At 28.0% G+C, this 24,435-nt stretch overlaps 2 protein-coding genes across 5 annotated transcripts in view; one reads left to right on the top strand and one right to left on the bottom strand.

Annotated features, from left to right (window-relative positions):
• The window catches only part of LOC142319448 (protein IMPACT-like), a 30,604-nt gene extending 24,344 nt beyond the window's left edge, over positions 1-6,260 (top strand). For 3 of the 4 annotated variants that reach the window (XM_075356742.1, XM_075356741.1, XM_075356745.1), the window contains exons 4-5: positions 2,405-2,564; positions 5,932-6,260. In XM_075356742.1, coding sequence (XP_075212857.1) covers positions 2,405-2,564; positions 5,932-6,069 — 298 coding nt within the window. In that variant the 3' untranslated portion in view covers positions 6,070-6,260. The remainder of the gene's footprint in view (positions 1-2,404; positions 2,565-5,931) is intronic. The other variant, XM_075356743.1, reaches the window with a different exon arrangement.
• Positions 1,717-22,795, bottom strand: LOC142319449 (NAD-dependent protein deacylase sirtuin-5B, mitochondrial-like). The gene is made up of 5 exons (XM_075356746.1): positions 22,465-22,795; positions 18,911-19,056; positions 15,124-15,278; positions 8,782-8,902; positions 1,717-2,325 (listed from the first exon to the last, which is right to left on the bottom strand). The coding sequence occupies exons 1-4, from the start codon at positions 22,644-22,646 to the stop codon at positions 8,891-8,893; spliced, it is 495 nt and encodes a 164-aa protein (XP_075212861.1). The 5' UTR covers positions 22,647-22,795; the 3' UTR covers positions 1,717-2,325; positions 8,782-8,890.
• Positions 22,796-24,435: the final 1,640 nt, after the last annotated feature.

Here is a 24,435-nt window from a genome sequence, read left to right as displayed (position 1 = left end):
TAATTTTAGTTTGAAATATAAGAAAACATAATTTTTGCCATTTTTTTTATCAGCCATCACCTTATTAGACTGCCTGAATACCCCCAATTTTCTGTGGGCCTTCTACTGTCCCCAGAAGGCTTCCAGAGCTCATAAGGGGGTGTTATCGTCCATTTTGAGAACAGATGTTCTAGGTAGATGTGTGCAATTAGTTGAGTCGGGTTTTTCTTTTAATATAATTTCATTACTTTTTTAATTATTTCATTTAATGCTATTTTGTTTTTTTTATAACTTTCATTCGATATACTTACTAATCATCTAGATATGATACTGATATAGGTTTATTGTTTAGAAATTTTGTGCTACTTAAATAGAAATTTGAATGTTAGCAAATGATAATGTTCATGCGTTACACACATGTATGTGCTAGCCGGATGCATTCCTGCTTTTTTTTGCTAAGCACTTATATCTTGAGAACAATGAATTCTGAAAAATTACAGGAGCTTTCTTTTTTATCATTTTATTGAATACCATCATTAAAATTTGAAAATAACATAATTTTTAAATGTTGTCCCTCAATGTAGCACCAGAAATATCACACAGGTTCTAACCTGTCGTATAATTTTAATAGGTACAGATATCTCACATAAGTTTTGACCTTTCATGATTAACAGTGATGCAGTGTACCGCATACCAGCAACATACAGTGCGTAGGTGGGCACTAGCCGCAATGAATTCCTGCTTCTTTTTGTTATGCAGATTTTTTGCTTTTATCTAAAGAATGATGAATTTTTTTGAAAAAATGGGCAGGTGGGTGCCAGCCATGATGAATTCCTGCTTCTTTTTGCTGAGCATATTTTTTGCTTATATTTAGAGAACACTTGAATTTTTTGAAAAAATCACAAGGCAAAAAGTGCCTTTTTTATTATTTTATAGAATACCGTCATTATAATTTTAAAACTGTGGAATTTTTTAATTCTTTTTTCCAGTGTAGCGTCCCCTCCTTTTTGGTTTAGTCAATTTAAGATAGCCTATGATATTTCCAGACCGAAGACCTGTTAATTTCCAAAAGTTCATTGTAATTGGTTGGATCTGTGAAGTTAACAGAAGGAAACATACAAACAAACATACATAACAAATACATTACTACTCCTCCTGCATACATAATCCAGTAAAAAAAGTTTTTTTATTTAGAAATGATCTTTGTTTAAAAGTAAGATTTATTTTTATGTTGGGTGTTTCATTTTAATTGCCCCCAGGCGATTTTCTCATAAACTACACTCAATACAAAAAATGACCTAAACAAAAGTTACTCAGATTGAGGGAGGACACCTCATTTCAAATCTACATCTCAAAAGCATCAAGCCAGCAGCCCTTTTCCTGCTTCCTCATTCTTCATGCTTCACTTCCATACAAGTCACTTCTATGTAGCATTTGGCTAACCACTTCCTTAACTCTAGACCTTTACCACATAGTAATTTCTTCTTCTTCTTAATGAAGGATTCCTTTGCCATGACTTTCCTTCTTTTTATTTCCATTATGGTGCTCCAGTCCTCTGTCATTGTAGTCCCCAAATATCTGAGGACTATAATGATTCCTGTTTAATGATTAATGATGTAAAATTTTGTTATAGTTAATTTTTTAAATTATGATTAATACATTTTTTTAATTAAACATTCATTTTTATTTTTTAAATTTACTAGGGTAATATACATTATTAAAAATTAATCAGTCGGATTTTTACGGTTATTTCTTATTTCATATTACTAACATGCTCAAAATATTTGTTTACTTCTATTTTAAAATTTTTCATTAAGAATATAATTAGATTATCCGTGAGATTTGTTATTTTTTCTCATCAACCTGTACATGGTATACAAGTTTACTAAATCACCATATATTTTATGCAGTTGTAGCTTTATTTGTAATATAATTCATACGTTAGGTGCAAGTATGAAAAATTAAAAACAAATACGAAAAACATCTTTAAAGCAAGTTAAATAAAATCAAAATGTAAAAACAAAGAAAAATGTCAATCTAAATATTAACATCAAACTTTAACTTTCTGCAATTATTAAATGGATATAATTAAAAATTGCTTTTTTCATTCTTCTGGAAAAGTGATTGACATTATTTAACTGAAGCATGTTAGAAAATTTGTAGAATAAAAAATTCAGTATCCAGAAGTGCAGTACTATATTCACATGGTACATGTGGATAATTAATATTTCTGTTTTTCTCACTGCTGATTATGAGAGATAACTGTTATTTACCTGTGAATCATTTTCTTCATTACCAATAAATAATTTATAACTAATAATTTAGGGGACAAATTGTAGTGTTTACCTGAAAACAAATTTTGTACATTATTCATTGCTATAATTCTTAGTTATACTTAATACACTAATATAATGTTTATTTTTAGATGTGTTCTTTCTGAATTGTATGAAAACAAGAAGATAGCAAATGCAACTCATAACATGTATGCTTATAGAATACTGAAAGAAGGTGGAAAGTGCATGTTGCAAGATTTTGAGGATGATGGTGAATCTCAAGCTGGAAAAAGGCTGTTACAGCTTCTACAGGTAGACATGACCTGCAATTCTGCTTTTAATTAAATTTTATAATAAATTACTATCATAGATTTTTTGTGGGATCTGAGAGCATTTTTGTAATATCATTTGTACAATAAAAAAATGTACAATAATTCATTAAATATGAAAATATGAACAGTGCATGCTGAAGTTTAATATATTATTTATTTGAATCAAATTTAATTAATGATTTTTTTAATTTGGCTTCATTCAAGTTTAAATTTACCAAAAGTTTCTGTTATCCATTTTTAACTTTTTCTAAGATGGCTATTACATAAGATTGAGCTCGTAGTTGAATGACTGTTAAGTGTCTAAAGCTATCAGTTTTTAATGAAAAATTAAAAAAGAAATTTAATAATTATTGTGTTGACAAAACTCACATCATAATGCTTTCAGTTGCATTTGAAACCAGTCTACCTTCAGTGATTCACCTGCTTGTTTCTTAGTCATGAGTCAGCTAGTGTTATTAACGACTTTTTTTTTGAATTAGAAGGTTGTGTATTTAGAATGTAGTTAAAAAATTCATTATAACATTATAGTTAACACAATTCATTGAATTGTGTTTATTTATTTAATGTACTGTTGTGTTTTTTGTTTTGTTCAAATGACAAATGTTTGGTTTGGTTTTTTGTATGCAGTTTGTAAATGTTGACTAGGTAAATAATATTTAATTGTTTATTGTATCACTATTTCAAGCTGTGTCCCATTTGTTTAAAGTAGGACGTATAAGTTTTTTATTCCAGATCTTATGTGATGTTGTGTATGTAGTAATTTATTTTATTTTTTGTTTTGAAATAAGCATTTGTGTTTTCATTAAGTAAAGTAAGTGTTTACGCCGTTGCGTAAAGTTGCGTTTATTCTAATAAAGTCAAGGTTATGGTCGAGTCTTGTCGTTTACAGGCTTGGTAAATTTATTTTGCATTTTTCTAAGGCTTATCATACGTGTATTTTTAAAATAGGTTGTTTGGGTTTGTTTTCGATATCAATTTCTCTAGGCTCCAGTTTGACTTACTGTTGCATCATCATATTGGTGTCAGCTTATTTCTATCACGCATTATTTATTGCTGTTTAGTCTTAATTTATATATTATTCTTAAGTGTTTTTTATTCTCAACCAATTTCAATATTGTTATAGTTCCTAGAAGTCTATTTCTCTTTGTCTGCCCTGATGTCATTTCTTCAAGTTGTGCGTATTCAGAAATTTATTTTATCAGCCTTACGTAATTCTTTAGTGGTCTGCTTGCTTGTAAATTATTTTTATTATGTCTTCGTTCCCAAATTCCACACGTTTTCTCTAATCATTCTCATACTAACACTTAGACACTACTCTTGTTGTCAACACACACACACTCTTCTGTCCATTGCTTTGTTCGCTTCCCTTACTTCTCACCACGCCAGCTTTGTTCATTCCAGTTCAGTTTTTCATGTTGTTTGGATGTACAGGCTGGTCCCCGGGCGGGAACCAGCTTGCGGTTCTCTCTCGTATAATGTTTAAGTACTTTCATCACATTCATACTCTCATAAACGTTGTGGTATTTCTCCGTCTAAATATTGTCTAGTTCTACTCGTCAGTGTTTCGTGATTTCACCGATCTCTATGTTTTTGGTTTGCCTTGTTTCTTTGTTAAGTTAATCTTCAAATTCTGTATATTACATCTCTCCTAAAAGTGTTTCAATCGCTACAAACTGCCAATTCTATCGATGCCGAATCTTCTCCAGCTGTTGATTATATTTTTCATAGATGCAAATTCTCTCCAAACTCGTTACTACATATCTGAGGTGCTACGTAATTATTCAACTTCTAATCACAAATTGTTACCTCTGTTACAGACTACACCAAGGATAAACTGTATGTATATGTGCACTTTAATTTCACGAGTTCATTTTTTACCAATATTCGTGTATTATTAAGGGATGTTCAAATCCTTCATTATTATTTATCGTAAACAGTTACGTCATTAGTAAAATTTGTGAAACATTCAGTTAATCGTACATTATGCTTTTCAATTTCAAATTTGGTTTAAAAACCCTTTATTCACTTAAGTGCAGTCATGGCAGGTGGCTTAGATAAGGTTATATTATTATGTTATGTGCAACATATTTTATGTGCTTTCTTATTACCATTTGTTTTTATTGTACTCGACTTTATCATTCAATTTAAAGTAATTTGTTAATTGCAGAGATTAATTATTATCTATTCATGAACTGAATTCATATTACTTTTCTTAAATTAATCTAAAGAAAATAACTCCTGATGTGAAGTTATGTTTTTGGACTTTGTAATTTCATATTTTCAAGAAATCTTACTTACTAAAATGAGCTCTATTTATATGACTACTCATTTCATTTTGATTACATTGTAATTATCTTTTTGTACTGGAATATTATTGTGCTCTTTTTCTACAACTAACTAGAATTACATGTTTTAATTTTTTAATGCTAAGTATGATGATGTTCATAATTCAGAAAAGGCCAGTGCCAATGATAAGAATTACTGTAGTTTATTTTTCTAGGTTCATGACATTTGTTCATTACTAATTTTCATTATTACAGAATATGTCAGTAAAACAACTGTTTTCCACTTACACTGTTTTTATTGATGTTATGTTTATAAGTATCTAATTGTAAAAAAGGTGTCTTATATTCCTTTGTTTTTTCAGATTTTTTCAGTAAGTTACTAACAGTAAGTTAGCAGTTACAAGTAAAATACACTTTGAAATAGAGAATACTGAAAAAAACATTGTAGAGGTGTTTTATGAGTTTTAATAGAACCAAATTAAAGCACATAATGTTTTCAATTACTAAAGTTAGTTTTTTTAAATTTCAAATGTGAACTCAGCCCTCCTTTTCACTAATAGTTCTTTGCATTTTATTCTCTCAGGATACAGGTTTTAGGTGAAAATGATAAACCTCTTAAAGTCAATCCATAATAAATGTTATTGAAGATAATATATTAACATTATTTTATTTGGTAAAATTTTTTCATAGGAACTTTAACCTACCCTATTGGTATTTTACTAGAAATAATGATATCACATCTATCCAGATGAGTTTGCATATAACTGATAATGTGTAATATAAAATGTTGTCCTTAAATATGGGCCTGAGCCATTAAAAATTTATTTTAACAATAGTTACCAAATCAGTGATGGATAATTTATGGAAATTTTTGTTCATATTAAAACTGACCTTGGTAACATTAATAAATTAAAACTAAAAATAATTTTACAAACAGTAGATTTAGCAACATTATTGTTACACTGTAATATATCATGTCATGTAATAATTTATTTTAATATATAAAAATATGATTGTAAATAACGTTTTGTATAAAGTATTAGTGTTATTTTTTGATTTTAGATAATGGATGTGACTAATGCAGTTGTGGTAGTTTCTAGATGGTATGGTGGAATTCACCTTGGGCCAGATAGATTTAGGCATATAAACAATGCAGCAAGACAAGTACTTCTTTCCTCAGGAATTGCCAGACAGAAATGATTATGTCTTAAAGATTACTAAAGAAAATACCAGAATTTGTTACTGTAATATATGACCAAATATGTCTTCAATCTAGGAATTTTCTTGTGAAAACCTAAGAAACTAGTTTTTGTTGTTGTGAAGTTTTTTTTAATTAATCATACACATTTAACTGTAAATAAAGTACTTGTAAATAAATAATTTTCTGAGAATTGTTATTTATTTCTCTTTATTTAAGGGTATATTACAGGCATAATTTCATATGTACAAATCGTACTCTTATATTAAGAAACAAAATATATATTTAGATATTTTACAAAATATAATTTACATAAAAGGCTAAACTGTAAAAAAAATTATTGATTAGTCATAACTAATTATTATTTTAATTCTTTAATATTAAGATTAAAAGAGCAGATAATTTACCTAATTTACTAAGAATTTGACACCGTTGGTATTAATACAATGTTTAATAAAGTTCCACATACCAGCAATTTTAAAAGTATATATAGAGCCGTTACTCCATCATCAGAGATTTCCCAAAAGATGTTAATTCAAATTCAAATATATAATTGTATTTAAATTAAAATTGTTACATCATAATAGTCGGTCATCAAGAAATAAAATTAAATTGTACATCAATAATTGTACTGTAACATCATGTTTGTAAGATGTTTGCGACTATTATCTATGTTTGTGACCATTATAATTTGAATTTGAATTAACGTCTTTTAGGAAATACCTGATGATGGAGTAATGGTCCCGAAAGTACTCGTATATATACTTTTAAAATTGCTGGTAAGTAGAACTTTATTTTATACATATTATCTTTATCTTATTTTAATTTATCTCTTGCTGATATTATTAACATGTGTCACTGCTAACAGACACAAATTACCTTACTTTTTGTTAATTTGAAAACCTTACAAAATGAACAGTTTTGTTTTGGAGATAATTCAAACCCAAAGGAAATGTTGATTAGCATTAGAATTAATATACAAGTCTTTTGAGAACACTAGGCAGGTAGGTTTTGAAGAAATGTAATGTGACTGCAATGGTCATTGTAAAGTCACAATATAAAAATAACAATCTTCACTGACAATATAAGCAGGTATATCTGGGCAGAGTAGCACCACTCAAAAAATTAAAAGGATTAATAAGATACAATATTATCACAGATCATACATCATAAAAACAAGTGTGTACCATTAAAATTTATCAAAAAGAAATTAAAAAAAAATATATTTGCTTGGAGATAATATTGTATGAAATTAGTATTTTCTTGCCTACATACTTATTTTGCAACCTCTTTGAAGCAAGACAATAACAATCAGCATCATTGTGTGGAAAGCATGATAACTAGAAGAAAATTGAATTTGTACAAAAGTTTTGATGATTTTTTGAAGACATATGTTTGATAAATAGCTTTAATGATCCTGAATATTAACAAAATCATCCTTTCAGCCATCTGAACCATTTTCTGACAGACAGTGAAAATCAGCTGTGTATTGCTGGTTTTCGTGCTGACCCCTAAAAAACTTTTGTCTATATTAAGTTATAACTGATTTAATATTACTGAACAAAAGTTAGTTGTCAGAAGACACCCAACATCAGGGAACTGATAACTGTACATTTCTAAATGAAAATTGTTTTATGATGGTCTTAAGACATTTTTTCCAGACCAAACAATTTTTTGAACTGAGCTCTATTGGTTAACATCAGGATACAAGTCATTGAACTCAGATTTACCAAAGTTGAAAAGTACCAAAAGGTACATCCAAATGCGTGTACATTTCATTGAAAAGAACTCATACTTTTGTGTTGTAGAAAGTTAAAATTATATGCAGTCCTGAAGGAATGAGAAAATTTTTATAATCTTTCAAATTTCTTAGAGAATCTTATAAATTCATTTAAGAAAATGTGTTAGTGGAACAGAATTGAAGTTTTTTTATTTCATGTTTTAAGACTAAATATGCTTGGAGTACTTTTTTGAAAACCAAAATGAATTCAGATTTTGATAAATATTTAATAAAAATAAGGTAATTTCAAACAAAAATTTGAGGTTGTTAAAATAATGATGAAAACGTTAAAATTTGATGAGTGATGAAAGTTTTGGATTACATACATCCTATTTACCATGACTTTTTACAAGATTACTAAGATTAATGACACACACAATAAAAAACCCACAAGTGTAAACTAGAAGATCTATTAAAACAAATGATACCAGAAAATGAAAAGTTTGTCATCTTAAATAAACTTTATAAAAATGTAATGTTAAAGTTTGGTAGGTATATTTTTGTTAGTATTTCAGACTATTAAAATTAAAGATTGTGTTTGGCTGTGTTACAGTCAAATCTCTTTTTGTTTCAACTTTGACTTATAAAAACAACAAAAAAACACATGTTTGTAAGCAAAATTTTGGTTTAGTAAAATGCCAAGCAGTGTTTCTTGTAGCAGCTATAAGAACTATTGTTAAATGGCTAGAGCATAATGTATCTACATTTAATATCATTTGTAAGCTGTTTTTATTAACTTGCAGTTTGCTCTTTATGTTTATATAAAACTGTGATTTTCAGTTATGCATCATCTTTTCCATTACATATTTTCCAAAAATTGTTTTAAGGAGCTGGAGTGTATATTAAATTTTATGACAGCTTAAATTCAATCTATATATATATTTTTCATCATGTATTTAAGCTTTCTTTCTCAAATTTATTTAAACTGGCTTACCTTTTCTTTACAAATTAATCTTCTAACTTTTTATCAGTTGTGATAGTTTAGATAAGTTTTATTTACTTTTCTTGATATTGCTAGCGGTAGAGTCTGATTACATGGTCCTTTAAATACAAATCTGCACAAAACAAGTTTTTTTATTTATGCTACATGTTAATAACCACACATTGTTGCAATATTTAGCTTGTAATTATATATTTATATCTTGCAATTTTTAGGTAGTATTATTCTGTTGAAATCCAATAAGATATAGTTACTAGATTCAGATCTCTATTAGAATAATAAATCTAATTCTTGGAACATTATTAATTTTGCTATAACAAGAATAATATATTTTTATAGTGAAATAAAATTAAATTTGATAAAGAATGCTTTATAATTTTTTAATAAAAACTACAGAAGCATTAACAAAGTTAGATTACTAATAAAAAATATAATAGGAAATCAAGACTCCCTGCTTCGAAGTCTAGTGAATCTCCACCAAAAATTCAAACACAAGAAAATGACAAACGGGAGTTATTTACAGTAATGGTTAAGTTTTTTATGAAAGGTTGCAACTTTTCGTTCACTAAAAAAAAATATACAAGAACATGACAACCAGTATTACCACTTTGTTATGTATTTCTCTTTATGTAAAAGCTATCTTTACTCTTAAATATTCATTAATTGACACTACATATTTTTATTCTTGTCTCATCACACAAATGAAACTGCCATTTTTATTTTTCTCCAACAGCAAGCAAACATATGTTTCGTCTATATTTGTCAGATGGCGCAAGATATTGGGGTTCAGAAGATTCTAGGATATGTATTAAAGGTTATTATGAAAAAATTGTTTAATAATTTTTTTTAAATAAATATAATAGAAAATGAATATGATGTAATAATTATAATAAATAATATAATTAATTATTAACAAAAATAATAATTATAATAAAAGTAATTATATTTTTTAATATTATTATTATGAAGGGTAAACAGTAAAATTACAGTTGAATTATGATCAACTGGTCTATAACAAGGTAATTTCCAGTTAAATGGAAATAATACACATATGATATTTATTATTAGTAAATAATAAATATTAATAGTAATACTCATCATATATGAATTAATGTTTTTGCCAGGAAAATGGTGTTTTCAGCTTGAAGACCATGGTTTCGTTGTTGAAATCAGTAGACAATGACAATAATTACAGAGTGTAAGGTAATTTTTATGTATTGAATTAATTGCTTTATTAAATATTTAAAGAATATTAGCAAATGGAGCTACTGGAGAAGTCATATCTGTGTCTCGAAACATTCATGATAACAGGAGCATTACAATTAAGATATCAACAAATGATGAACATCCCATCAAAAGAACAAATTAAAAATTTTAAATTATATCCCAAAAGGCATTCACTATTAGAATAAAAAGTTTCCAGTTTGTTTTAGTTATGGTATTACAATTTATAAACCTCAAGGTCTGAGTTTCAAAAAGTTATTATTGATGTTGGTACTACTATACAGCATATTTGAAAAAAAAAATAGTGAATAACACAAACCCCAAGAAACACTCAAAATGTGAAGGTATCCCTTAAAATCAATTATCTGCCCCGAATCCCAAAAAATATTTATATACAAAGGAACTGAATACTCTTTCTGCTACTCTCAGACTTCTCTAAAACACAATTCTTTGCTTCAAGCACAGAGAAAAAGTATTTAATAAATTAAATTGTATAAAAAAATTACAAAGTTTATTCGCCACTGGGCTGTCTCAATACAAAATAATAAGTAGCAAAATAATGTTGTTCTTAACAATTCAGTAGCTTGGTTGTTTTTTTTTTTTTTTTACTAATTTTTCTAAACCAGTGTCTGTTTCTTTGTCTTGGAAGGTTTAATATGTTTGCATGAATCATGGTAATTATGGTCTTAAAATACATGGTTCTAAAATCTCCCACTCGCTTGACTCAAACTGACATGCCTACTCTTGTAATTTTTTCTTAAACATTATTGTTTCTTAGACATTATTATTTACACCCATGTGTGAGTCTTCTGTCTTTATGTGACAGTGAATCTAAAAAAAGATCAGAAAAGTTTCTATTATTATTATAAATTTCTTTAACCTCTTTTTTTCACCATTACTTACCTCCTTTATTTAAAAATTCTTTACTTGCAATTTTGTGTGATCTCTTACTATCATTTACAAAAAAAATAAATTTCTTATTTCAGAATTTTAATAAATTAATAATCTTCATTTATATGCAGTAAAAATATTTTACTTTCACAAAGAAAGAAATACAAATACAATGAAGCAATTGCTTAAAAAATTCATGGCAACCGTGATATTTTACGGATGTAAAAATTACACATGAATAGAATAGTCTGTATTTGGGTTCTTACACCCAAATAAGAAAAAATAATGTTTACTAACATTTAAGACAACAATAAAATACAGTCTTTGATAGATGAACACTGAAGAAACAGCCCCATGGTGAGTAAATTTTTTTCAAGTTTTTGCATGACTTAATTTATGAAATATTTTTTCTCTGTGTTTAAAGTAAAAAATTCTGTTTTAAAGAAGTTTGAAAGTAGGAAATATTATTATTCACTTTCTTTCTGTATTAAATTTTTTTGGATTAGGGGCAAACAATTTTTTTTTTTAGGGATACTTTCACTCTGTAGTGATCATTTTTTAATATTATTCTGTTTTTGTTGATATTCAGGACAAAAAAATTGTTTTTTAGGCCTCTTTTCAACTAACATTTTTTTCTGGTTTTTTTTTTATAATAATTGTTTTTTGGTGGTTGTGTTTATGCTTCACTATTAAACAAACAATAATAAATCTACCATAATAAAGCCAGTTGTAAAGCAAGACTTTCACAAAAGTCTAAGATTAATTAATGATTCAAAATTGTGAATTTGTTTTGGTCTCTTTAAGATCTCACTTACTATTGAATTATATTCAGAAGCAACCAGTTATATATCTTCCTTAAACTCTGGCTTGTATCAGAAACATATGAAAGAAAAATGCTTCATTGCTAAATCATAATTTTTAGTAGGTCCCAAACATGTTAAGGCAAATACAAGGTTGTAAAACTTATTAAGAAATAAATTTTCTTAATTCTATCCTGTTCTTATCAAGATTAATAGAACAAATTCTTTATAATACTTACAAACAGAAAATTATTGGTCCATTACGAGAATTGAAGATTATTTTTAAGAATGTTTAATTTTCAGGGAACATTAAGTAATTCTGTATTTATGTGTTTCTATATCTTTATTTTGTTTCATTCAGTAGCTGTAAGGAATTATGTAACAATTTATAATAATAATTATAAAAATATGTATTACAAATTTTTCTTTTGATTAGTTTCATCAACAAAGTAATTTTTAAATTATCTCTTTAAAAATTTGTGTTAAAAAATAGTGTATTCACTTAGTAGCATTAATTAAATGTACATTAAATAAATGTTTGAATTTAAATAATTACAACCTAGTTTGTAAATTTTAATTAAAAAAAAAACAAATTACTAAATTGTAACAGTTTTAAAAAACTCTAGTTGTGTTAAATTAATACTCAGAAGTAAATGTAAGTGTAAGATGGCTTTACCTTTGTAAGTAGGTGGTTGAAACATGTTTTTATTGACATCAATTTTGTAGTAGCTTGAAGTACATTGTCTCCAGTTACATATTATTATTTTTTTTATAACTTTTGTACATGCTTTTCTATGATATAAATGAACCTTCTTTCCAAGTATATAATGATGAAAAAAAATTAATTGGTGTTTTACAGAAATAAATTGAAAATGGAATCCAAATTACTCTTTTTTATATATGCAACAATTTTTCTTTATATGTTATTTTTCTAAATGTTGTGTGAACAAAGTATGTTTACTTTTCAGCATTATATGAAGCCGGCTTTAGAATTGTTATATTATCATGAATCTTACAATGTAAAGTAAGAAAGTTTATAATGGTAATCTTTAGTTATAAAAATTTGTTTATACTTAAGACTTAATTAAAAATGAGTAACATATCACATTTTATTCAGTTATGATTCTATAATATGATGTACTGAAAATAAGTCACTGACCTGAATTAAGTTTTTATCTTACTACCAGATTAGTCCTAATTATTCATTCAACTCAATATTTTTAAATATAAAATTTATAGCAAAATTCTTTTAGATACTTTTAATGCCTTTAGAATGTATCAGAATAAACTAATTAAGAAAAAAGAACCTTTCTGGCCCATTTCCTCATATTTAACTCAGGAGAAAGTGTGTGTGTCTAATTTCATTTAGTACCACTCTTTAGATCAGTACTGTAGTTTTTTTGCTAAATATTTGCCCTCTTACACTAAATGGTTTTTATCTTGTTTGCTGTTTTTCTAATGTATACTAATTTAAAAGTTCTTAAATATTTTTAGTTATTTATTTTTAGCTGTGATATTTTAAATTTACTATATTCACTTCTATCTTATGTAACTTATCCTTTGTTGCTGATGGAGTTGTTTTGAGTTGAATATGTCTTCTTTCTTCCTTTTAGACTACTTCTAATAATTTTTGAATTCCTTGTTTATTTGGAATCAACCTTTTCAGTTATACATTTTAGAATAAATTATTTCTATGAAATAATGAAACAAACTTTTTACTAAATAGAAAAAATTGTAGTTTTAAAAAATTTAACAATTTTTTTCAGTTAGAACTGATTTGTTATAAAACGTATCTTATTTACAAATATTTTCCAAAAATTTCACTAGGTTGTGCACATACAAAACTGACCAGGTACACCAGAAATATCAAAGTGTGCTTGAGGTATTATAAAAGGTCATTAAACAAAATAATCAAAGTAGCCGCTAGACACACTAAATTGCAACCATAATTGCTAAAATGTCTTAAATATATTTATAAAGTTATATAGAGTGATTCAAAAAGGACTTCACAACTTTAAAAGCATATGAGAATTTATTGAGATAACTTACAGATTTGGTTGAGGTCTCATTTCATAGAAAAGCACATCAAGTTTTTCACCCAACATTCACTTTGGTTCGATATGGCTTCTATTTGTAATGCGACATACATCCCACCTGAAGTTGATTTCATTCTAGACTGTAGCCAGCAAGTTGGGCGTTACCTCTGCAGCTATGGTGTTAATTTGAAGTCTTAGCCCATTAAGATCAGGCATGTTTCAACAAGATAAGCCTAATCTTGTTGATATGAAAGCCTTGAGATTAATTAGTAGCCTTTGTCACCAAGAAAAGCGATACATAAACTCGATCTTTAATGAAACTCCACAAGAAAAAATCTAGCGAAAGCTAATCTGGGGAACGAGAGAGGGGCCATGTAATTGGACCTTCACAACTAATCCACCAACCTGGGAATCGAGTATCAAGAAAATCTCGAACTTCTAGTTGGTAGTGAGGTGGTGTCTGTTGCAACATCTCACTGATAGTAATGACATCCATCTTGGTCATCATCATTATCTAACTGAGGAATTTGAAAATCTTGAAGCATATCCAGATAAACGATACCATTTATGGTTGCCTCCTAGAAGAAGTAGAAACCATAATTGGCCGTACAGTCTTTGTTTGCTTAGGGTACAAAAACCATTGACTTAGAGCTACCATGAATGTGTTGCAAAGTTTTATGAAGGTTTTTGCTATCCCATCTTCGGCAATTATGGGTGTTCACCTTGCTGCTAATGTGAAACACTGACTAATCACTAAAAATTAAATTGTATAAAAATGTTTTGTTGTCTGCAGTTCTAACCATCATTTCCACACAGAACTGCAGATGAGTAACTTTTTTATCATCTGTAATGTGTTGAACCATAATTAGTTTGTATGGTTTCAAGTGCAATTGTTTATGTAATATGCGTCAAACAGTCGTTTGTGGAATGCCAGTCTCATGTGATGCATGTCAAGTTGATTTCTTCGGACTATGTGCAAAGCTTTCTCTGAATTGTTCCACAGTAGCTTCAGGGATGTGTGCGCATCCTGGTGATTTTTTATGTTTAACAAAACAACCTGTCTCAATGAAGGTTTGGTGCTAAGAGTAAATTGTATGCCTAGTAGGAGACTCTCTACTGTACTCTCTATGAAAATTACATTGAACTGCAGTTGCTGACTGCAAGTTGTAAAACCAAAACACACAGTTAGCATGTTCCACACTAGTAAATGTATCTATTTTTTAGTAACACTGGTGACAATGCACAGTTTTAAGATTATACTTATTCTTAAAATTAGTAGCCTTTATATCTTAAACGGAAATGAATGAACAATGTACTCTTAATTAAAACTTATACTAATTAATTAAATTAATACAATACAGTGTAGTAAACAGTTTTAATATTACTTGCTTGAAATCTGCAGTGAATTTACTGAACTCAGTATTGAATTCAGCAACAGGTATTCCTCTCAGTGCAAGATGATATGGCCACAGTCCAACAGGCATAATACTGTATGATGTACCTATGACCATTACAAAATCAGTATCAGCCATTATTTTTCCTGAAAACAAGAAACATAGTATTATAAATTTATAATATTTTAAATAAATTTGTTTATAACAGATTATGATAATGTAAGTTCTCTAGCTTAGTTAACCCTTTTCTGACTGAGAGTGCTATGTGTCACTCTCACTTCAGCTGTTTACATACCAGTGCCATATGTGATTTTGTGTGTATTTCAAACTGTGGTTATTTGTTCTGCTAAATAAGTATAATTTTAAAATTATATTAATTCTATTTAGAGAAAAAACTTTTAATGTGTATAGATTTTACTACTATGCTATATGTACAGAATTTGTTGCTTACAAATTCACACAGGTCAATATGAACATGCACCAGTTGGCAGAAAAGGCACTTCTATATTTACTAAATACTGTCATATTTGAGTTTACTAAAGATACTTAATATTGAGACCTAATTTACTCTTTTTGTTTAACTTTTTCTTAATTTCAACTTCTAAACTTGTTAGACATTCCTTAAATTTTATGGCTATCATTGTTTTTAGCATATTTTCAAGAACAAATCATAACCATAATTTTCTTCTACCTGTGAGCAGTGTTAGTTCAACTAGTACCAGTAATATTTTCCTTAACTACTTGCTTTATCAATTTTGGTAATAATCTTTCAGATAAGCATTAAGATTTTGTGATACACTTAATGTTTATTTTTTAATCTAGTAGCATCTTCAATTTAATAGAATTTACTTCAGTAACATCTACCCTCAACGATAATGTAAACATAAAACTTATAATTATTTATTTAACCTTAAGGCCAAATATTCTCTTTAAGAAAAAATGTTAATCTTTAAATTTGAGTCACTTTACCTACATAATCTCAAATGTAGCACAAAAACTGATTTATCCAAACTAACTTCAGACAGTCTTAGAATTGACTGAAGAAAAAGGTTCATGGAATAATAAAAAATTTTGCAAAACCTTTGATGTGATGTATGACAAAGAACTAGTAATGTAAGAAAAATGGGAAGGCATTGTAACTGCTTATCAAATATATCTGTTCATCAGAAATGATAAAATACCACTGACTATCAGACCTGTTGCATTCGATTGGGGTAAAATCCAGATTTAATCATATAAAATGAATTCAAAATTCATGTCATAATGTTTTCAATTGGTTTTCCAACTAATTTCAGTGACTATAAACTTAAGGACAAGTTTTATTTATTGCATTAGGCTTAGTATGTTATTTAAATAATTATAATGTTATTTAAATAATGTGTAATTTTAAATAATTTTCATTGCTCACTGTCATGTACAAAAATATAGCAATAAAGAAAAAAAATTAAAATAGACTCTTAACTATCCAGCTCACCACTATCTGGCCTAGTTAAAAAAAATAATTCTTTGAAATAAAATGAGGAATAATTTATTTTGCCACGACATTACAAGCACGCATATGCTACAATCCTTCTACATGCATAACAGTAGAAGGATTGTTATGCAAAATTGTGTTTGCAAAACATAAGTTGAGATTTGCAAAGTGGTGGGGATTCTCCCCATCCTGCTGCTAGCTGTTCATTACATCAGTTGGGTATCAGATATCAACAAATGCGCTGTACTTTTACCACTGTGTTGGTAATGTTAGTAAATTGTTGTTTGGTCTGCCCAATATAGTGGAAGTGGAATGAAAGTAAGAAAAATAATGTTGAAAGATAAGAACATTAAGAAGTTGAGGAAGCTTTATTTCTGTGGCATGAACGCTTAAGAGGAGAAGGCTTGCCTATTACTGGACCAATATAGCAGAAACAACCGTTGCAATTTAAGCGACAAATGGATGGTTAGATCAGTGGTAAAAGCGATTCGATATTTGCTAGATTATCATAAGCGGGAGACTGTATCTGCTGATATAGAAGTTGTACCTCTGTTTAAAGACTATCTTTTTAAGCTTATTTAAAAGGAGGGAATTTCTGGGGAGCATTTGTACAACTGTAATGAGACCAGTTTTAAATTATAATATGCTACCTACAAAACATTTTTATCAAAAAAAGAATACATTGAACCAGGATATAAGAAAAGCTAGGAATGAATCACCATTTTGTCTTGCAGTAATACAACTGGCAACCACAAGCTTAGGTTAACATTAATAGAAAAATCAAAGAAAACTACAGCTTTAAAAAAACTGAAAAATCAGTAATCACTATCACTATATTACAAAAATCAAGAGAAAGCAGATGAATTCAGAAATGTTTAAAAGTTGGTTCCAAAATTAATTCTTACCAAATGTAGAAAAACATGTGAAAGATGAACAGTTTGCCAGGGAAAGTTGTGCTACTTCTTGACAATGCACCTTCACATCTAGCCACTGACAAACTCACAGATGAAGACATCAAAGCACTATTTTTATCACCCATTATGACGGTTGTTTGTCAGCTGATGGACCAGGGCATCCTTCAAATGCTCAGTTCATTGATATCACTGTTTGATAATAGTGAAAGCTATGTAACCAATCTCAAAAAATAAAAGACTGGCTAGATGTCATAAGGTGGTTGGCAGAACCATGGAAGAGATTCCAAACAAGGTCTTGGAAAATTATTTTGGACCATGAAGTTGGACATTTCAACTTTAAACCCCTATGTGAAACCAAACTGGAAGACGAAAATAATAGACTTGCTTTATTGTGAAAAATTACCAGGCTGTGATGTCAACGCAGAGAACATTAGAAAATGGATGGCAAATGTTGAAATAACTGAAACGATATTGTGAAAATGGTAACCTGGAGGGGAAGTAATAGAAAAAAAGGAGGAGGGGGAATCCTTAGATGAAGGAAAAATCGCATCCCACATTCCAAAGGGTTCAAGATGATTGAGGCAGTGTTAAGTACATTAATAAACTTGGGGAAGTGATGCCAATTGATATTATCATCTGCTTGGGTCAGTGGAGGGAAAGTTGCGTCGCAGAAGAGGGTTAAAATGTAGAAGCAATCATCAATCAAGGACTTTTTCAAAAATTAAAAACTGTCAGTTTTGACTCTTTCATTTTAAACTTATCTTTTCCCAATTGCGTAATCATTTATCAGTGAACAGTAAGTTTAAATATTTTTTTAAGAATTGGAATGGAATGGAATGCAAAGTTGGCGGGAGTTTATAGATTCTCCTTACGGATCGCAGAACCTGGACAGAGTCCCTTGCTGCTGGATGATTCTATCGGGCGTGTTTTTAAAGGTTTATTTTAAATGACGGGTCTAATTTTTCAAGTTTTGTCTTATTTAGTATTTTGTGTTTTATTTAAGAATTAAGTCTACATTTTACTTTAATGTTTTATTTATTTAAAAAATGAGTGCATTCATACTGTACGGTGTATATGATTTTATCTTGTTTTTGCAATTAAATTAGACATAAAATTTGCAGTAACAGTACATAACAAACCTTTATAAAGGACTGGCCTGTACAAAGAGACCAGAAAATATAATAAAATCAGGTTTTGGAATAAAAAGGGTGTTTTTAAATAAAAATTGTATGCAAGGTGAATAAAAATTGTATGGGTGGGGCAAGAAGTGTGTATTTGCAGAACTTCGGCCTGTCTGGATTTTTGTTTATCCAGCCTGTCCTGTCATATTAGGACGGATAGTTGGGAGTCTACTGTATATCAAATTTTGTTGATAAAATATGATACATACTAGCAATTTCATTTTCCTTTTTTCCAATATGTTCTCCATAAAATACTATATTGGGTCGTAGCAAACCATCACAACCTTTCACTTCACAATGAGGTAAATCATGTTCAGGAATTTGTGGATAATTTTGATATTTTTTCACACACAACCTTTAAACAAAAAAGAAAAGTAATCAAAACCATTCAAAACTGTCAAAACACTACAATTACTTTGGATAAAGATATACAAGGACAATTTGTTTATGTAGTAAAAGTTTTTCTGATAAGCATTGTGATCAAAACATTTGCAATTTCAATCACTATTTCATTAACAAATTACGTCTATTTTAACAGTCACCTTTTTTAAAAATGTTATATATTAAATGTATAATTTTTAAAAATGAAACAGTAACATGTTAAAAATCTGTATTTTTGATTCTGATGATGTTCTGTGTTTTAAAATTTTAAATATTTAAAAAAAAGTTTAGATTACTTTTTGTAAAACTTCTTGTTGAATAGAATATCAATATTCATTACTTTAATTTTTTTTCTTTTAGTTATTATTTAATTCTAAATATTTATTACTCATCACATAGAATTATGTTATTGACAATACTTTAAGAAATAAATAAATAGTTTACTGAATACTGTGGTTCTATGTTTTCAATCTGAAAAAAATTTGATTTCGTTGATTATTCTTTATTATAATAACTTTGTAATCATACAGAGTATCAAGGTCAATTTTTAACCAGTTACGATTGTTATTTAAATAACAAATTCCAACCTTTATAAATACCCAGTTTTCATGGTCAGTAGTATATGATGTTACATCAACTTTCTTGGCATTGACTGAACTGTTCCTCAGTCAATTTTAGAACTACTTTTGGTTTTAATTGTCATAAACAAAATTGTTTATGAACAAGATTGTTTTAAGGACAGGTGTACTTGATCATAAAGACACTAAAACTGTAGCCAGTTCACCACATAAATGAAGTAGCCTATTTGTTGATGTTGTTAGTTTTCTAGTTTCATATGAGAATGTCATGTTCTTATATTTCAGTGTAAAGTGAACCAGAATGATTTAGAAAAGTAGTTATTAGCAAAGTAGTTAATAAAGTAGTTATTAACATTTCAAAAATGTTAAACTAATTTCTGGACATCTTATAGAGCTTTGCTGATTTGGTGTCTGCAAGTGGGTGCATTTCTTGTTTCTGTAATGAATGTATCTAGCCTTTTATATCCCTGGATTGTTAGGCTAGGATGTATTATTAATTAAAATCCAACAACTCAATGGAGACAGAAAGGCAGTATGGAGAAGCCAATAGCATTAAAATATAACTGGTCTAGCCTGGCCTCTTTCTCTCTTCTATAATGGAAGGTTAATGTATTATTGCTGTCAAATAAATACTTTTTTGATATATAGTTATCCAAAGTTAATTCTGCCCCAATTTTAAAGCATTGTGAAACAGAGTAAATATATAATCCTATTGCATTACTACAACACTACTCACTGTTGAACTACAACAATCATTTACACACTGTTATTATTAAGTGATTTAATAAACACTAATGGAAATCATCTTTGACATGTGGACATTTTTTCATACCTAGTCCGTAGTCCAGATTTATCTCCTTATGATTTTTGTCATCTTTGGATTTAGCAAAGAAACTGCAGTGAAAAAATTAAAAAAAAAAACTAGTGAACAAATAAAAGTTCAGGTGTTGGACTGATTCCAATATCACTACAAAAAGTGCTTTATGACTTGGGTTTGGTGAAAAAATTGAATAATCCATTACTTCAGAAAGGGCTATGGTAAGAAATTATTTAAGTTTAATCCTTGATTTGTAAATAACTGTAATATCACTAGTGATGTCTTCAATCAAAGGATCTCATGAAATGAGTGTACATAAACTATTAAAAGAGTTAATTGGCTTTTTTTTTCATCGGCCATTTCCTTTTTATGATGACTTACTATTTTTAATTTCTCCTTTTTTTGTAGTTCTGGAAAGTTAGGTTTATGCAGCCAAAAGTTAAGTTGATTTTTAAAGTAGCTAAATTAGATTTGTATGACTAAGGCTAAAAAATGTTTTTATCTGACTTGTATAAGCAGAATAAATTTTAAACAAACATCTTAACTAACTTATTTCTCTCCACTAAGTATAATGGATTGTTTTGTATATTAAGGGATACATTAATTCGTTGAGTTTCACTATCTCTTTCTTATCACTGTAATATATGCAAACAATTTGAAGTTCAAGCAGCACTAATTAGAGTTGTTTTCTCTGAAAGTAACAGTGTTCATTGTACAATCCTGCAATGAACACAGCGAAGACGTTAGGGCAGAATATCATTTACATTTCAGTAAACTTTACATGTTCTTAAATGCAGCAATATATTTAGTTCATTGAAGAAGGCAATGGAAACCACTTTATTCCTCACTATCGTAGTAAGCCTGATGTGGGATGATCATTGTTCTTGAGAGTGGTTATGTCATTTTTGGGGTGACTTTGGTGTTAGGTTATCTACAGCTATTTCACATTATATATTCCACCACCATTAATAATCTAAATTATTGTTTTGTAATTAGTTGATAATATTTTTTTATGATCCCTCCTTTAAAGATTACCTTATCTTTGTCTTGAAGTAGTGCAACTTTAAATAATCTCTTTGATTAATGTATATTCTATTTTATATTTTTTGCATCACAATTTGATGCTTTATTTTTATCTTGCTATTAAGAAAAACTATATTATATACATATAGTAATATATATTATTACTATTATTAAAAATATATTTTACTTATTATAGGAAATTATTTATAAGTATTGTATTTTAGATTCTGAAAAAAATATTATTTATTTACTAAACTGATGATACCGTCAATTATTAGATGAAGATGTCACTCGGATATTTGTGGATTATATTTTTAATTTTGACAAGAATCACGAAGTTTAGTAACTAATCCTTTGTAGAATCAGTAAAAGTTTATTTTAATGCCACATTATTCTGTAAATTAATAGACTGTCAAGATAGAGCATTAAAATCAAAGCAATAAATCTTTGACAGAATGCTGATGAAACAATTAACTCTTAAAACACTGTTCACTATAATAAAATACAGGACCCTAGGTAAGACAGTAAATTATATTCCTTACAACCTGATAGTTCTGCAAAATCTGGAATCTTTCAGGTAGTAATATCTTGAAAACTGAAGAATATAAAGTCCTTACTTTACATAATGTCAGTGGCCGAAGCCATATTTAATAAACTAGTTCCTGTGGATCTCTGAAGTTAAACAAATTTTCTCTGTATGTTGTTAAAAATTATTTATGTAATCATTTATAAAAAAAATGAAGTAAGATTAAAAAATACAGGAAATTAAAGGAATTGTAAAAGTTATATTATACACTACAAAACAGAAAATCCTGTACAAAGTATTCTGTATAATAAAAATTCAGTTGTAAATCATAAATGGTTATCTTAATAGCATTAAATAGAAATTTAAGGATGAAACTATCTCTTAAAAAATTTACAACATAAATATTTTACTAAGATAAATGACATAAGATTTACTTACTCTCTTCCTTTAAGTGCTGAACAAATAGGACTATTTCTGTTCACTCTAATATTACCACATTTTATACACTCAGTACGTATCACTGAACCATGCATCTCTATTACTCTTTTAGATCCTGCAAGGTGATGTAGACCGTCAATGTTTGTGGTTATTATGGTTAAATTCCTTCCTACTTTTTTCATCCTTTCTTCCAGCTCTGCCAGTAAAATATGGCACTGTTTTTAACAAAAAATTTTCCTAACCGGTAAACCACCAGATATTTATTTATTTAATTTTATCAGTGAGATTCTGATTGCCCAATTTTCTGTGCATAAAAGATGAGAAATAAATTTTTGCTTAATCTAAAAAAAAGCCAAACCTGATTGGAATTTAAATCCAGAGATCTTCTGGAAGCAAGAAAAATTCCTTACCAAGAAAAAAGGAATTTCTTTAAGTGAAAAAATGTATTATTTTTCTGAAAAAAATATTGCAAAATTATGTAAACTCAGTGCAAAACTAATTTTATATTTATAAGGTCTTTTTGAAAAATTTGTAATAGATGCACACATAGATAAAATACATATAGTGTGTCAGGGTGTGAGTACTAAGTACAACTTACTTATTTATTAGCAATAAATTAAAAAAGATATGGTATGATTTCTTATTAATGGCAAATAAATTGATAAAAGGAAAATATAAGAAAATAATTAGCGTTTTATTATTGTGTTCATTAAATTAATTAATTTTATTAAGTTGGATTTGAAACATTTTAAAAATAGATTTTATAAATCACAAAGGATTTCTAGGCCTACAGATAGATGAAACTCAAAATCAGTCAGTCTATTTTTCTCATCTGGATAGAAAAAATTTAAGGTCAGTTTATTTTATTCTCTACAATCTAGCAAGTACATTTGACGTCTGTAATTGATGTATAGTATACTATGAATATTTTTACTTTATAACAAGCTATATGATCAAACTTTGGGATAATGCAGCAGGCATGGATAATATATTTAAATTATGAAAGAAAGTACTCAGAAAAGTATTTATTTATAAACTGTATGTATTTTTCAAGAAAGATATATAAATAGAAGAGGATGCTTTTAATTGTACTTATACTTTGCTTATACTTATAATTTGGATGCTCAAACTTATACTTTGAAAATCTGTATTTTTATATGGAAAAAAATTAAAATTGCCAATGGTAATCATGCATACTGTCTTAGCTTGCGACAATGTACACAATCTCCTGCTGCCTAATATTAGCTTTAAGAAATGTAAAAGAAAACTCACAAAATATGTAGGGTTTTAGAGGAAGGTGCTTTTTATAGTAGTAAGAAGACCCTGCAGAATGTGTTCTCAGCTGATATGAAATTAAAATTAATATCTATTTGCTTTATTCATCTACTTAGATTATCTGTATCTGCAGTGTGTACAGTTGTACTATGTATTGTATACAAATTGTGACTGCATAATTTTAAATGTATAGTTACATTTATTTTAATGAATTTGCAACTCAGTATCTTATCAGTATAATAATAAATTATTATCATTAATAAAAATCATATTTATTGCTTTTTGTTTTTTGTAATATATGAGTGCTTTTGTAATGATCCCTTCTTCATCAGATATTATTATAAAAACTTTTTAATCTTTTAAAAAAGTTATTTTGTCAATAATATCTGATGAAATAGTGATCACTAAGAAGTGATCATATATTACAAGAAACAAAAAGCAGTAGTGTGATTTTTATTACTGATGATAATCAAGTTTACATAACTTTTATATCCATATAAATAATTCTGTTAAATTAATGTATATATTTGGAAATAAAGAAATAATAAATTAATCATTCAATTTAGCAGTAAAAATAATTATTTTTGTCGTGATTACTTATTTGGGATTATCATTGTTATAAAATATAAAGTTACTTCATTTTTTTTTTGTTTTATATTTATTATAGCTGACGGAGGTAATACGAATCTATTTAAT

This window comes from Lycorma delicatula, chromosome 2, assembly GCF_047948215.1.
Source record: "Lycorma delicatula isolate Av1 chromosome 2, ASM4794821v1, whole genome shotgun sequence".
NCBI classification, from domain to species: Eukaryota; Metazoa; Arthropoda; class Insecta; order Hemiptera; family Fulgoridae; genus Lycorma; species Lycorma delicatula.
This window is presented reverse-complemented; position numbering and strand designations above follow the sequence as displayed.

Excerpts from the sequence above, each read along its gene's own strand:
- LOC142319449 (XM_075356746.1), bottom strand. The coding sequence starts at position 22,646 with ATGAAAAAAGTAGGAAGGAATTTAACCATAATAACCACAAACATTGAC. Across the intron at positions 19,057-22,464 it reads TCAGCACTTAAAGGAAGAGA|GTTGTGTGTGAAAAAATATC; the intron begins GTAAGTAAATCT and ends TTTTGTTTAAAG. Across the intron at positions 15,279-18,910 it reads AAAGGAAAATGAAATTGCTA|GAAAAATAATGGCTGATACT; the intron begins GTATGTATCATA and ends TCTTGTTTTCAG.